We start from the raw sequence: 16,919 nt of genomic DNA, 5'->3' as shown, positions 1-16,919 counted from the left end.
CCTTTACATCAATCCGCCATGTATGATGGAGGGCATTAAATAAATGACAATGGCAACACTTTAAAACCTTGATAAATATACATGCTGTGTGAATTATAATGTCAAGTCACCTTCTAATACAGCATCTTTTACCCTCTGTATGTGTTACAGGGTACTGGGCTCCCTTCAGAATTTCCCCGAATTTGCCAAAGCATTCAAATGCAACAAGAACAGCTACATGGTCCCGGACAACATCTGCCGTGTGTGGTGATCCCTTAACCTCTAGGATGGGGACTCTTCTGACGTGGGTAGATCCTATCCCGCTGCAGTACCTCTCCCCTCTGACTGGGGGGGCTACAGGGAAGTGAAAGCTCCCCTTAGCTCTTTAATGGATGGACCAGGGCGGGACCAGGGCGGGTGGACTGACACTGCAGTATGCACTTCCTCTGAGGAAAGCAGTGGACTGTACCTTCACGGACAGATGGAGCACTGTCTCTCCGACTCTGATACTGTAGTTCATTCAATCAGCCTGATTATTCTGCTACTCACTGGATACAATCACTCATTGTGTTTTGTTTGTTTTTTCTCTCTGGATTTTCATCTTTTACTCATTGTTTTGAGTCTGCCAAAGTGTGTGTGTTTGTGTGTGTGTTTCAGTCAAAATACTGTAAAAGTAGTTGTAAAGAGAGGGGTAGGCTGACAAAAGTGCTCATATCCACTAGCATATGAATACATCAGCCACCCACTCGCACATACACGTAACAGGGCTGAACCTCTGTGCTCCTTGTGGGACTGAGCTGTATGCCTCTCTTGAAACCTCAGCTGGTTTCAGCCTTCATCTACACGCTGATACAGTATACAATGTATTTGTTATGTACTTTTTGTTTATAAGAACAACTAGATTAGGTAAATTATTAAATCAGAGTTTATTTTGCTAAATAGACCAATACCCATGTCATTGTAATCCATATACACAACACTGTTCTATATTTGAGGATAATGACTTAACTGTGGTTGACAGATGGCTGCTGTTCATTAGCAGTATGTCAAATAAACCAAAATTACATGTTTGCCTTTAAGATGACAGCTGCTCATGAATCATTAGGCAGACAAATGACAGTCAGCAGACCCTTTTATACACTCACTGATCCTCCTGTGTGTTTCTGTGTGGATTACTTTCTCTTTGAGTTTTTTAAGTCATGCTTACTGCCTACTGTTTGTGAAGCAAATTGGTGTGTCTGATGTGATCTGTTTTGCTGCTCTGTTTCAGCGTCTGTATGTGTATTTGCAGAAAAAATAATTATTAGAACATTTTACAACAAATATACTTTTCTTGCTGATTGCAAAGTCACTTACTATTGTTGTGTGACATTGCTACAGACAGGAGCTGATTAGCTTAGTGGAGCATAACAACCGCAAACTGCCAGCCTGACCCGCAATATCATTTAAGCTCATTAATAACCATGTTAGTATTATCAGTACAAGTGGCAAGTGTGGAAAACAATAAATTGTGGTTTTGTATGGCAGTATGTACCAGACTGTTTCTTGGATGGAGGTAGCATTTCCTTGAGTTTAAGCCAGCTGCCTGGAAATCTAATGGTGATGACAAGATTTCACGACTTGAATTATTTCTCCTTTGTTATTGATTGAAAAATAAAAATGCAATTTTTAAATTGTGCTAGTAGGCATATTCTTTGTTTGGACTGGACTCAGACTAGCTGTTTCCAGTCTTTTAAGCTAAGCTTACCACTACCTGGCTGTAGCTTTACATATAGCAAACTGATGAGTGGTATCAATATTCTCAACTAACTTTTGGTAATAAAGGAGTAGTTTATTTGACAAAATATTTAAAAAAACGTGTAGCAACTTTTAGAGCTGATCATGGTTAATCACATGTGCCCCACATGTTCCATCTTTTATATAATGATATTAAACATTGAGGAGTACATTTAAAGACGATGATGTAACACAGCTTTCAAAGGAATTATCTAATTCAAACAGCGGGCCAAGTCTTTGCTGAAACCTAATGAGCTCTTCAACAGTCGATGCATTTTTTTGAAGAACGTTGTATAATTGGATTGAATAGTATTCATGATTTTGTAAGGCTTTATTTTCTACATTGAAGTGTAACGAAGGCTCTATCTAGCACAAGGTTTAATTTACCCCTTTTATAGACGTGAATGATGTGCCATGATCGCGGGCCATTTGTATAGAAAGTCTGTAACAATCCTTGTCCAGCCTTTATATGTGTTGTGTTCCTGTGTTTCGTTCTTTTCATTGATTGTGCAAGCTCTCTGTCTGTGTTTCTCAGTCCCTAATGCTTTCTTTCTTTCTGCCTCTATATCTCCCTCTCTATCACACTCCACATGTAGAAATACAGATATACCTCAGTTGCCTGTATTTAGATACTTTATAATAATGAATGAAAATCACCTTGGGGAGCATTTGTTTTCTTTCAGAATAAATATAAATTACTTGCTAAGCCTGCAGGCGAACGTTTATTTATTTGTGTATGTATTGTTTTACCATCTGAATCAGGCTTCTATGTGGAAGCAAGCTCTTAAATCTTATATAAATAACTTTCTACATTACATCTTAAGTGTTGTGTTAAGGGAGAATCAAAATGAGAAACCTTTTTTAAGACTTAAATTATGCTTGGCACAACTACGGAGCCCTGGAGGCTTCATAGAGAGAACAAATAAATAAGACGAGGCCACGTTTTATTAATTTGTGTGCTCGAGATGTAATTCGTGGCCTCAATTTAAATAAAACGAGGCCAAACTTTATTAATTAGTGCGCACAATATACTTTCTCGTTTGCACGAGAAAAAGTTACTGATGCGCCAAGTAGGATGTGGAGCGCACAGGAGACAACCATTTCATTGCAGATTGTTATGTTTATGTGGGGAAATGGCAGTGCATACATTATTTGAGATATATTTCAAACTCAGACTTCATTTTAGGGACATTTCGGCCAGAAGTGTAGAGCTAATTGTTTAAGCACCGGATTCACAAAACAGGAGAGTCTGTGAACCAGTCTGCCTTGATCTATGAATTCATGTCCGTGACTCTCACAGTATCTGCTATCAGAGAGCTGTGTCTTTTACGCAGCGCCTTCACTGTGTTTACCTTCATTAGAACAGCTGGAGATCCTGCTACGTTACACACACACACACACACACACACACACACACACACACACACACACACACACACACACACACACACACACACACACACACACACACACACACACACACACACACACACACACACACACACACACACACACACACACACACACACACACACACACACACACACACACACACACACACCTTGTTGGAGCACCCAATGGCGGTGGTGGAAGGTTCACCTCTGCTCCGCGCGTCCCTTGATGACTGATGAGCTAGTCAAATTTACAAAAGAAGGAACTCAAAGCACCAGAAATAAAGGTTAAACAATAATCTGTTTTAATGGTAGAAAATAACACTACACAATACAGAGCACCCTGCAACAGTACCAAATACAGAGCGCTCCGGGCTCAATTCCTACCACTGTGTGATATACGTACCACGACAGCCAGTCAGGAAAAGAGCGCCGAGCATAAGAATGTTACAGTATTTATACACATAAGCGGGGAGGGGTTGTGTCGGTGGCTCCTCCCTAGCTATTTGTTATTGGCGATTTCACTTCTGGGCGAGCTAGCCAGTGAGTTGGCAGTTCTCCATTGGCCAGTTTCACTTCTGGGCGGACCCTAGGCAATGAGCTGGTAGTTCTCCATTGGCCAGTTTCACTTCTGGGCGAGCCCTAGACCGTGAGTCAGCAGTTGTTAACTCCATCTGTTTCGCCCCCTCTCCTTACAGTGTGTGTGTGTGTGTGTGTGTGTGTGTGTGTGTGTGTGTGTGTGTGTGTGTGTGTGTGTGTGTGTGTGTGTGTGTGTGTGTGTGTGTGTGTGTGTGTGTGTGTGTGTCTCCATGTCCCTCTGCCCTCAGGCAGTCCCCCAACAATGCTTTGGAGTCATGACAGAACGCACACTCATTCCCCTTTAACGCACACACATCTCTTTAAGCCAACTACTCCAAAATGTTGTGGCAATTTAGTACTCATAACATGAAAGAATAAAACAGAGAGAAATCAATAACACACAAACACAGGTATAGTTGAGCAGTAATTATAGCCATGTTTTCCAAATAGTAGAACTTTACAACAGGTTTTAACGCACACTCATTTAATCATCCAGCCCCTCACACAAATGTCACCTGCTTTCCTCTCCGAAAGCTATGCTTGTATAGGTTTTAAACGTCCTTGTCTTATGACATCCATAGGATCAGTTACTATAACTAACAAAGGTTAACTGTTCCCCCATACCCTCAGGCCTTCTCTGAACTTCCTTCCACCTCGAAGTCAGCTAACTTAGAATGAATGCATCTATTGATAACTCAGAAGGACCATTGTCTCTCTAACTGTGTGACTCACTCACATCATCTCATGGCTTCTTCAAATATCTGGAAACTGTAATTAAAGTTATATTTGAGAAGGTCCAATAATTGACATATTTCCTTCTTGTAATAATGTAAGCTTTCTAGATCATACAGAAACTCTTACAGACAACCTACTGAGTTCTGCCCCTGAAAGCCCAAAATGACTTTCTGAAAAATACTCATCAACGGGTAATCATTTTACTCAAGGCAGAAATCACAGGCTGTACTGTACCTTACCTACTCACAAATAGCCAAAAAAACACCTTTTGATTATAAATTAAAAAGAAAAGACCATTTGCGCTAATCTACTTCATTTCTACGTCATTTAGAAACCTCAGTATGCTTAAGAGGATCCTATATATCAGGTGACATAAAAATGAATATACCAGAAATACGCTGTATTAAACTTTCTGCTATAACACGTTATTTTAATACTTCAATCTCCACACACACACACACACACACACACACACACACACACACACACACACACACACACACACACACACACACACACACACACACACACACACACACACACACACACACACACACACACACACACACACACACACACACACACACACACACACACACACACACACACACACACACACATATACTGTGTATATACCCCATTGGCTCAGCGTCACACCTCAAGGTGACCTCCTTATTGTGTGTGTTTGTTTATACTGTATGCAATACTGTGCATGCCTCACAGGGTGAAACACATGATGACATTGTTTTTGTTACTTTCGTTGCAGTTGTATATGTCTTAAATGTAATTTAGGTTAACTTCCTGTTTTAGTTAGATGCTTTTATTTTGAAGGCGTTTTTACGCTGTTGACAGGAAGTTGTTGTTGCTATGGAAACGTGAAATGCTACATGATGTGTATGTGTGTTTGTGCTCTGCTCAGCTCAGCTCTGTGTGTGTGTGTCTGACACCGACATTTGTTTTCAAATTACCATGAACAGTAATTTAGACACGTGTATCTATTCAGGGCCGTCCCTCCCTACAGGAAGATCACGCAGACTGCGTGGGGCCTCATCTTTCGTAGGAAGCCTCAACTGTGCCCCAAATGCAGCGCACCTATGCGTTTAAGCGGCGCAATTAGTGTGGCATGGCACGGTTTCGCCGCTGCAGGCTCCAGTATTTAAATTGAGGCCTCGAATTACATCTCGTGCGCAATAATTAATAAAACGTGGTCTCGTTTTATATTTTTTTCTCTCTATGAACCCTCCAGGGTTCCGTACACAACAATGAGAGCATGTATGTTTTGTGCTGCTGACTTGACTTTTTTTTCTGGACTTTAGAGATTTTAGACATCTTGTATTATTCCTCTATGGAAGCAGACATTATGCAGCCTAGAGAACTGTCTATATAGTGAAATAATTAGTTTAATTCATACAGTATTACATGTCTTTAGGGTAGCATTAGGAATATAGAGACAGCTTCATTTTTTTTATTTCCACAGAGACAGAGAAATGCAGCAGCATTAGGCTAAACAATTAGACCTATATACACATAGGGATAATGCCCTACATACTGTAAGTCAAAGGCTAGATAGAAACAATTAATGTTTAAATTCTTTATAGCTTCCCCCATGATGCCTTTGGTAATTATACCCCATGTTGCAATTACCAACAAGCACATTTCCTGCACAGGGAAGGCTCGTACCCACGCTGAAACTGGAGAGGCCGTCAAAGATGTAGATGGGAATAATAAAAAAACATTTCAAGGAGTTCAGGTGTAAAAGAGAGAGCCAAAGAGGATTGTAACATACAGGATGTACAGTATAAGGTAAGAGCACCAGAAATATAGCCAAACATTGGAGCCAAATGTTAACAATATCTGAGGAATGTTGAAATTTAACAAGAGCCAGAAACAAAACATTTAGTTTTTAATACATGTATTTACTTTAGTGCAAATACACATGAGGGAATTTGGGAAGTTCATGATCTTTTTTTTATGGAATTCTTCATTAAAAAGAAAAACGTTTTCAAACCAAACAACTCAAATGTGTACTACTGTACCTCTGATTGGAGTAGCAGACCAACATCATTGTGTGGGATTTACTCCCAAAAAATGTCATGATGAATCAAGTGACCAATATGGCAGACTCACTATTATGGCTTTAATCAACGACTTTTGGTGACTTATTGTTCATATTTCATCATACACAATAAATATAGAAACAAGCCAGTGTGGTGAGGTGACGTTCTGAAACTCATTGGAGTATTAATGTCAGCTGAATATCAGTTGCAATACCTTATTTACTTCCTGGCTTCCCCTTTAGCTCTCAGTGGCTGGTAGCACTTAGAAGTCTAAAGGTTCACACCACCCACTTTCAACGTGCTCTCACCCTCCCTGTCATTAGCAGCTAAGCTCACAGCTAACATTACGACACCTCAGCATGTTCCTGGGAGTGTTTTGCACATTGCTCACCATAAACGTCTGAGATTTTAACCCGGAGTAACACAGCATGAGGGATGTTTTAAACTTTAAACAAAATAAGAATAAGCAAATTACTTAATTGATAACATACAGTATCTGTCATTGGAAAAAAAACATTAACACCTTTGCATTTGCAAACCTTTGATATTGGAGATTGCTTTTATAATGTCGACCTGCTGTCAATAAAAAACTTCTGCTCTCCTCTGTTGCACTCTGGTCATAAAACGACTCAGCTTTCCTACATTTGCCCTTTGGGCGACCCAACAGTAGGTCCAGCGGTATGTGTGTGTGGGGGCAGGCAGCCTCTGGAATGCTTGTCAGTGTGTGCGTGCTTGAGCTTGGGGCAGTATGTGGTCTCTGATGTGTCTGAAGGGAAGCACACCGCAATTATAAGATATGTGTGCAGATGCGCTCCATGCACACCTTAAAGAACACATGCACTAAAGTCCCCATGTGCTTACCGTTTAAATACACGTGCAAATTACTTATTAGGATCATAACATAAGTAATACATTGTTTCAGGTAGACAATTAGAGAGAGCACTGTGCCATTGCACACTTGATTGAAAAGGACCTCTTATTGTGAAGTGCAATCAAATTGTGCTCTCACTGTTAAAAGACCAATGACAACTCTGCATTCTGACTTCGAAGAGGCAGCATTTTTCTGGAAACGTTTTTAATTATCAAGGCTTTAATGCCAATACTTTTTAAGGCAGTGGCATACAACATTTATGATTCGGTTATTTGAAAGTATCACTAGTTTTGTAGCTTTGCATTTTTGATTTGTGTTAAGGGTGTATGTTTGAAATAATGTAATAGTTCATGACTATTGATGAACCCTTGAAAATGTAGAAACTCCAAGTTTTACATCATTTATCCAAGAAAGCATACCATCTTTGAGTAGTATATTATGTTCTCAATGCATAATTAATGTAAAACAGTGACATCCTGTGGTTGCTAAAAATACCGATGCTGTTCAGCTGACATAAAGGTGGGGTAACAAAAAAAGTGGCAGGTTTTCTCCGGTTGTGTATTTTCAAATTCTAGCACACTCAAGCTGGTTTCTCCAAAATTACCTACCCCACCTTTAAGTAATTCAAAGGTTTAGTTACATAAAAATAAAGCCATGAATGCATACAATATTTGATATATTTGTAGCAAATATATAACATCTATATATTTCGCCATTGAAACTAATTTCTTCTTCAGATTAAGCTCCATGTTGGCTTTCTCTCACACCCTTTAACACACATGTACTGACAGCTCACTGACCACATACATAATTTGACAATCTGGAGAAAGCCATTCATGCTTTTTTCTAATTCATGCTGTCCTCACGTTTCGACCAGGCTACAGCAGTGCACTTACCTTTCCCTTTTGAACCTGATCCCCAACAGAAGGGAGCATTTATCTCTCCAAAGCCTTAAAGAAAGCTTTTATCTAAGAATGTTATAGTTGTTTTACGAGCAAATAGCTTTAATGAATCAAAATAGTTTTCAAGAAATGCAATCTTTATCGAGGCTATGATATTACTACTGTACAGTGACTGCCACCAATAAAGTAACCATTGATCATCTGTTAGCAGGAGACAGGTGAAATATCGGTTTCATTACTTTCACATCTTAGTGCAGTCAGTGACATTGTATGCAATTCTTATTAACTACTTCAAATTCAGGACTGGCTTGAAGGTCACCGAACGTAATTGGTTCAGCTGATAACACACTTTCTGTCACAAGGGGGGAGTACTACTAAGCCACTTTAGGCTCCCGCCTGCATATTGCTTTCCATTGTGATGTCTTGTTAGTCCATAAACACATTACTTCAGTGAAATCTTGCATCATAAAACACTGATGAATCACAGATACAGGTGGTCTCAGAACGGATTCACTGCACCATGATCTGGTTTGTTTTTGTTTTTCTTTCTTTTTGTTGTTTTGTTTGAAATATATGTTTGCATCACTAAGCCACCAGGGTGGGTGGAGGGGGTCAGGAGGACGGGACTGAGCTGACCGCCCAGGGGCACAGCAGAGGACCAGGAAGGGATCTCGGGCGGACGGCCCGGGGGCAAGACAGAGTCCAAGGTGGGGGTTATGGAGGGGCGAAGGCCACAGCGGGCGAACTCAGGGGGCCGAGCATGAGGGCGAGGACCGCGGCCGGAAAAGTCAGGGGGCCACGCATGAGGGCGAGGGCCCCAGCCGGGAAAGTCAGGGGGCCGGGCTCGAGGGCGAAGGCCGTCGTCCTCAGGGGGCCGGGCTCGAGGGCGAAGAATGCGGCTCACAGGGGGCCGGGCTCGAGGGCGAAGACCAGACAGCTCCAGAGGCCGAGCAGAGCCCGGTGTCGGCCGAACAGGAACCGGAGCCGGTGGGATAGGCCTCGGCAGGATCCCCCACAGAAGTGGACCAGGAGTTGGCAGCACCCCCGGCGAGACAGAGGATGGCGGGGCCTCCAACGGAACTGGACAAGGGGTTGGCAGTACCCCCGGCAGGACAGGTGATGGCGGGGCCTCCAACTGGACTGGACATAGAGCTGACAGGATCCCCAGCAGAACCTCCAAAGGCACGGGACATAGAGTTGGCAGGACCCCCGATAGAAGAGTAGTCGGCGGGACCTCCAACGGGACAGGACACAGGGTTGGCAGGACCCCCGGCAGAAGAGTAATCGGCGGGATCCCCAACGGGACAGGACATAGGGTTGGCAGGACCCCCGGCAGGAGAGTAGTCGGCGGGACCCCCAACAGGACAGGACATAGGGTTGGCAGGACCCCCGGCAGGAGAGTAGTCGGCGGGACCCCCAACGGGACAGGACATAGGGTTGGCAGGACCCCCGACAGGAGAGTAGTAGGCGGGACCCCCAACAGGACAGGACAAAGGGTTGGCAGGACCCCCAGCGGAACCTCCAACGGTACAGGACATAGGGTTGGCAGGACCCCCGGCAGAAGAGCAGTCTGCGGGACCTCCAACGACACAGGACTTAGGGTTGGCAGGACCCCCGGCAGAAGAGTAGTCGGCGGGGCCTCCAACGGCACAGGACATAGGGTTGGCAGGACCCCCGGCAGGAGAGTAGTCGGCGGGACCTCCAACGGGACAGGACAAAGGGTTGGCAGGACCCCCAGCGGAACCTCCAACGGTACAGGACATAGGTTGGCAGGACCCCCGACAGAAGAGTAGTCTGCGGGACCTCCAACGACTCAGGACATGGGGTTGGCAGGACCCCCGGCAGAAGAGTAGTCTGCGGGAACTCCAACGGCACATGAGTAGGGACTTGTGTGGGAACTCGAGAGAGGGCTTGAGAGGGAACTCAAGAGGAAACTTGAGAGTTGACTTGAAAGAGATCTCGAGAGGGGACTTGAGAAGAAACTAGAGAGGAGACTCGAGAGGGAACTTGAGATGGGATTTGAGAAGGGACTAAAGGAGGGACTGGAGATGGGACTAGAGGAGGGATTTGAGAAAGGAATAGAGTAGGGACCAGAGAAGGGACTTGAGATGGGACTAGAGAAGGGACCTGAGGAGGGACTAGGGAAGGGACTAGAGAAGGGACTTGGGAAGGTACTTGAGGGGGAACTCGAGAAGAGACTTGAGAGGGGACCAGAGAAGGGACTAGAGAAGGAACTTGAGGTAGGACTCGAGAAAAGACTAGAGATGGGACAAGAGATGGGACTATGGCAGCTGGGGCCAGAGCTGGGACTGGAACCATGGCGGCTGGGGCCAGAGCTGGGTCTGGAACCATGGCAGCTGGGGCCAGAGCTGGGTCTGGAACCATGGTAGCTGGGGCCAGAGCTGGGTCTGGAACCTGGGCCTGGTCCATGGCTGCTGGGGCCAGAACTAGGTCTGGAACCATGGCTGCTGGGGCCAGAACTAGGTCTGGAATCATGGCTGCTGGGGCCGGAACTAGGTCTGGACCCATGGCTGCTGGGGCCAGAACTGGGTCCGGAACCATGGCTGCTGGGGCCAGAACCAGGACCGGAAACATGGCCGCTGGGGCCAGAACTGGGTCTGGGACCATGGCTGCTGGGGCCGGAACTGGTTCTGGAACCATGGCTGCTGGGGCCAGTACTGGAGTCGGAACTGGAGCCGGAATTGAAGCCAGAATCATGGCTGTAAGGTTCTGAAGCCAGAAACATGGCTGTAAGGTCCGGTTCTGGAGCCGGAAACATGGCTGTAAGGTCCGGTTCTGGAGCCGGAAACATGGCTGGATGGGCCAGCTCTGGAACCGGAATTGAAGCCAGAATCATTGGCTGTAAGGTCTGGTTCTGAAGCCGGAAACATGGCTGTAAGGTCCGGTTCTGGAGCCGGAAACATGGCTGTAAGGTCCGGTTCTGGAGCCGGAAACATGGCTGCCGGGACCGGCTCTGGAGCCGAATCCATGGCAGTAAGGTCCGGTTCTGGAGCAAGAACCATGGCTGCTGGGGCCAGAACTGGGTCTGTAACCATGGCCCTTTGGGCTCGTGCTGCTAACCTGGCCTTGCGACTCCTTCTTTTAGGAGCCGTTTGGAGGCTCCGTGGACCTCCAAAAGCCAGACGAGTACCAGCGAATGGCTCCTGGACTGTAGCAAACACTGGGTGAAAAGCAGGGGCTGACGCCAAACGGACCACACCGATGCGTGTGGTATCAAAAAGGGAATCAGGATCGGGAAAACAAACTGTGAGGTAATCCAAAAGCCAGGCAGGTAAGAATTTAACCAAATCTTGACTCTTCATCGTAAGGTGGAATGCATCTGCCAGAGCAGCATCTCGCTGCTGAACCCTGACCGCTCCTATCCATCGATGAGCGCAGTTTATCAAAGAGAAGGTATACTTCAATTCACCATCCCCAATTCCCTTCATCCACGTCTACCCGAGTGACAGCTATCGCCTTTACTTTTCTCTTTTCCCACATGCCCCTCCATATCGCCACTGTTTCCCCCTTCCTCCCCCCAAACGGCCTTTGCCTAACCCTGAGGTGATGCACGTTCTCCTTGCACTCCACCCAGACACCTTTATCATTTACCTATACTGAGATGCGCTTCCAACCCTTGAGCTCCTCCCTCCTCGCTCTTGTGGCTGCTTTCTCTTTTCCTTCTTTTTTCCCCCTCATCTCCCTCTCAAATAGAAGGTCCTTTTCCTTCTGTCCCTGCACCTCCTGTTCCTCATTCCCACTCTCCTCCCTCTCACTATCCCCACTATTCCAAACATCACTCATATTCCCCTCATTGCTCGAATGTCCTTCACTATCTTCCACCTCTTCTTCCTTCTCTTCCATCTCCCTCACCACCACGTCATCATTCCTCTTACTCCCCGCTAACTCAACTTCGTCCTTTTTCGTCCTACATTTTCCAGCTGCCACGGTTCGGCACATTCCGTCTGCGAGAAAGGACGCTGGCGCTGATTGTTCGCCGCTTTTCCGCCTCTGCTACCCTCTTCCACACCAGCTATCATTTTGTTAGTTACCTCTGACTTTTTGTAAGTTACTTTGGACTTTTTGTAAGTTACTTTGGACTTCTGCCTCTGCTGCTGTCTGTAACTGGCTGCCCTCACCCATCAAAGTGCCGGGTGGCTATTTGCTATCTGCTACATCACCTACCTCCTGTCTGTCCTCACCGCACACAACATCCTTGGACTCTCTCTGCCTCCTGCCTTTGTATCTGGGGTGCATCTGTTCCGTCCCGCTGTTCACGTCCTCCTCCCATGTCGTGGATTTTCCTCGTCTCCACGGGAATCATCTACCTCTGTGCAGCTAGCCTGCTAGCCGCGGTCGCCGCTAACCCACTGCGTCCAGCCTTTCCGCCTGTCATCATGCTGAAATACACCGTCTCACAGCTTCTGTCACTTAATAAATCCTCCATCCCGTTATCCACCTCAGTCATCAGACATCTTGGACTCCTCCGTCGACCCCGCTACATCCACCGAAGCACTCGTCGCAGTTTCGTTTACTCTCAGCACGGACAACAATCCATACCATCCATCTGCTCTACCCAACACACTGTCGCACACCTGAGGCGTCATCAGAGCGCACCTCCTACTGTTCCTCTTACACTGCACGGAATACCCGGACCGGATTCCACTCCCCTCCGCCTCCCAACACAACCTGCTCCTCCACATTCCCAGCTCCACAGAATACCCGGAGCGGATTTCACTCCCCTCCGCCTCCCAATACGCATAACAAACCAGTTTTCCCTACCACCATGCCCCCCACCTCTGCTCCACCACCACCCCCCTTCTCCTCCCCACCCTCGTGTTGCTAACCTGGATAAACTCATACCTCTCCACCCTGCCACCACCCCTCCAATCCCCCACGTGACCAACTTCGCCCTCCTCAACATCCGGTCACTTACCAACAAAACCCACATCCTTCACGAACAAATTCTGGACAAATCGATTGACTTCCTTCTGCTCACTGAAACCTGGCAACAACCCAACGACTTCTTCTCCCTCAACCAAACATCACCTCCTGGTTTTAATTACATCACGAAACCCCGCCCCTCACGCCGTGGTGGTGGGCTGGCTGTCATCCACAACCAGAACATCCGGATTACAGAACTCACCCTCCTCTCAGTACCATCCTTTGAATTCCTCGCCTTCAAAGCCCCTCCCTCACTGACAGTCATCCTCATCTACCGGCCCCCCAAACCGGACCCCTCCTTCCTCTCTGATCTCACTGAACTCCTCATCATTGCTTCATCCCTCTCCCCACGTCTGTTACTCCTTGGTGACTTCAACATCCACATGGACTCCCCCACCTGCAAACATGCCTCTGAACTTTCCTCCCTTCTGGACAACTTCTCACTTACCCAACATGTCACCTTCCCCACCCATGATAAAGGACACATCCTTGACCTTGTCTGCTCCATCAACCTCCCATTACTCGACCTCCACCCCTGCCCCTTTCCCCTCTCTGACCACAAACTTATACAGTTCGCCATCACCTCCCCTGTCCGCTACCCCCCCCCCTTCCAGGAACATCACCTTCCGTAACCTACGCTCTGTCGATCCCCAGCACCTATCCCACCTGCTATCCTCTACTCTCCCCCTGGACTCGAACCTCAGCACACCTGATGACCTACTCAATCACCTCAACTCCACCCTTCTCACCTCCCTCAACAGCCTGGCCCCCCTCAAAAGGAAAACTGTCACCTTTACAACCTCGTCTCCCTGGTTCACCCGTGCACTCCGTAGAATGAAACAAACCGGCCGTCAGCTTGAACGCTTAACAAAAAAAATCATCCCTCACAGTTCACCACCAATCCCACAAACTTCATCTCACCACCTACAGAGACGCCCTCACTGCCGCAAAATCAGCTTACCTCTCCAACATCTTCACCGACCCCTCCCGCAACCCCAGGACCCTCTTCTCCACCGTCAACAAGCTCCTCAAACCCCGTGCCGACACCCTCACTTCCTCCACTTCCACCTTATGCAGTTCATTCCTCCAGTTTTTCTCTGACAAAATCACTGCCATTAATCACTCCCTATCTGCTTCTCCAATCTCTCCCTCCTTCTCCCCTGACCTCCCGACTCCCCCTCCCCACGGCCGCCTCTCCCAGTTCACTCTGGTCTCCCCCTCTGAAATTCTCATTCTGATCAGCTCCTCCAAACCCACTACCTGCTCCCTTGACCCTCTTCCCACCCCTCTACTGAAGTCCTGCCTCCCCGTCCTCTGCCCCTACCTTGTCAACCTCTTCAACTCCTCCCTGTCCCAAGGAACCGTTCCCTCTGCCTTTAAAACTGCTGCTGTCACTCCCATCCTTAAAAAACCCGGTCTGGATCCCTCATCCCTCAGTAATTACCGCCCCATCTCCAACCTCCCCTTTCTCTCCAAAACAATAGAACGCATCATCTCCAAACAACTTCACCGCCACCTTCAATCAAATCACCTCTTCGAACCCCTTCAGTCTGGTTTTCGTCCCCATCACAGCACAGAAACGGCACTCGTCAGGGTCCTCAATGACCTCCTCACCTCTGCTGACACCGGTTCCCTCAACATCCTCATCCTCCTCGACCTGAGTGCAGCCTTTGATACCGTGAGCCACAACATCCTGCTCACCCGACTCCAAGACATCGGTATCGAAGGTACTGCACTCAGGTGGCTCCAGTCATATCTCTCCGACAGATCCCACTTCATCTCCCTCAACAACCACTCCTCTGCCACCGCTACAGTCACCCAAGGTGTTCCCCAAGGCTCAGTACTCGGCCCCCTCCTCTTCATCATCTACATCCTCCCCCTTGGTCAGATTCTCCGCTACTATAACCTGGACTTCCACTGCTACGCCGATGACACTCAAATCTACCTCAGCACCAAATCCCTCCATAACCCCCCCATCACCCACATTGAATCCTGTCTGACTGACTTGAAATCCTGGATGCAAAAAAAACTTTCTTAAACTCAACAGCAATAAAACTGAACTCCTCCTCATCGGCTCCAAATCCACCCTCAGTAAAACCCCCAACTTCACACTGACCATCGATGGCACCCCTGTTTCCCCCTCAACCCAGGCACGCAACCTCGGGGTTATATTCGATCCCACCCTCTCCCTTGACTCCCACATCCGCCAAGTTGTCAAAATCTCATTTTTCCATCTCCGCAACATTGCCAAAATCCGTCCCCATCTCACCCGCCCCGCAGCTGAGCGACTCATTCACGCCTTCATCTCCTCCCGCCTCGACTACTGTAACTCCCTCCTATACGGCATCAGCTCCACCTCCCTCAGTAGACTCCAGCGTGTTCAGAACGCAGCCGCCAGACTTCTCACCCACACCAAATCATGGCATCATATCACCCCGGTCCTCAAAGAACTACACTGGCTTCCCGTTACTCACCGCATCAACTACAAACTCCTGGTCCTTACCTATAAAGCCCTCCACCATCTGGCCCCCCCCGTACCTCACTGACCTTCTCATCCCCTACCATCCTCCCCGGACCCTCAGATCCACCTCGGCCGGCCTGCTTTCCACCCCCACTGCCAATCTCCGGAGCTTTGGAGACAGAGCCTTCTCTGTGGCCGCCCCAAAACTCTGGAACTCCCTCCCCCAAGACCTCCGTGAGTCCGAGTCCCTCACTCTGTTCCAGTCCCGCCTCAAAACCCATCTTTTCACCTCTCTCTATCCGTAAAACACCCCCCCACTCATTTTCGACCTCCTCCTGACTGCCACTGTGTTTTGTTTTGTTGTTTTTGTTGTTTTTTCTTAGTCTGTTGTCTACCTGCCCCAGTCTATCTACCCCCCCCCCCCCCCTCATATTGTAAAGCGTCTTTGGGTATTATAAAAGCGCTATATAAATCCAATTTATTATTATTATTATTATTATGCCTCAAAATCTTCATTTTCATAAGCTCCTCCTCTCTCTGTCTCTGCTCCTCATCTTCGTCCATCCTATCCCCCCATCCCTTCCCCCCCCTCCTCTGACTCAACCTCCTCATCCTTTCCCCCTTCCCCCCTCTTGTCTTCCGCTCTCCCTTCCTCCCTTACTTCACCATCTCCCCCCCCCCCCTCAGTCTCCTCCCCCCCTCAGTCTCCTCCATCTCAACATCATTTCCGCCCCCAGTTCCCATATCTTCAGCTTCTTCTTCCTCCTTCTCACTCCCCTTCATCCTCTTTTTATCCTTCCTCTTAACAGCATACTTCACACTCCCCACTCCTTCCCCCCCCCCGCATTGGCCGCACCCTCTTTTCCTTCATTTGACATCACATCCTCATCATTTATCAACTTGAACTTTTCCCCCATGTATTCATACTGTACTCCAATCATTCTCCCTTCACCATCATCCTCAACCTTCCTTACCTCCCCTGAGTTGATAAGTATCGCCACCCCACTAGCATGTACACTCCCATTATTTGCAAACACTTCACCCATCCACTCCTTTTTTACCTCCTCCACACACTCCCCATCCCAATGTGTTTCCTGCAGACATGTTATACTGGCCCCACATAGAATTAGCGCCCGTTCTCTTCTAATCCTACTTTTGAGGCCATTGTCGTTAAAGGAGGAGATGGTTGCCATCAAAAGGGATGTTATTATAATAAGCGTCCTT

General features: G+C 47.2%; 1 protein-coding gene across 5 annotated transcripts in view; it reads left to right on the top strand.

The window, feature by feature from the left end:
* The window catches only part of LOC117457626 (neprilysin-like), a 37,052-nt gene extending 34,572 nt beyond the window's left edge, over nt 1-2,480 (top strand). For all 5 annotated transcript variants that reach the window (XM_034097806.2, XM_034097802.2, XM_034097805.2 and 2 more), the window contains one exon: nt 151-2,480. In XM_034097806.2, coding sequence (XP_033953697.1) covers nt 151-250 — 100 coding nt within the window. In that variant the 3' untranslated portion in view covers nt 251-2,480. The remainder of the gene's footprint in view (nt 1-150) is intronic.
* The last annotated feature ends 14,439 nt before the right edge of the window (nt 2,481-16,919 follow it).

Source organism: Pseudochaenichthys georgianus, chromosome 13, assembly GCF_902827115.2.
Source record: "Pseudochaenichthys georgianus chromosome 13, fPseGeo1.2, whole genome shotgun sequence".
Lineage (NCBI taxonomy): Eukaryota > Metazoa > Chordata > Actinopteri > Perciformes > Channichthyidae > Pseudochaenichthys > Pseudochaenichthys georgianus.
The sequence above is the reverse complement of the archived record's forward strand: the minus strand, read 5'-3'. Positions and strand labels throughout refer to the sequence as shown.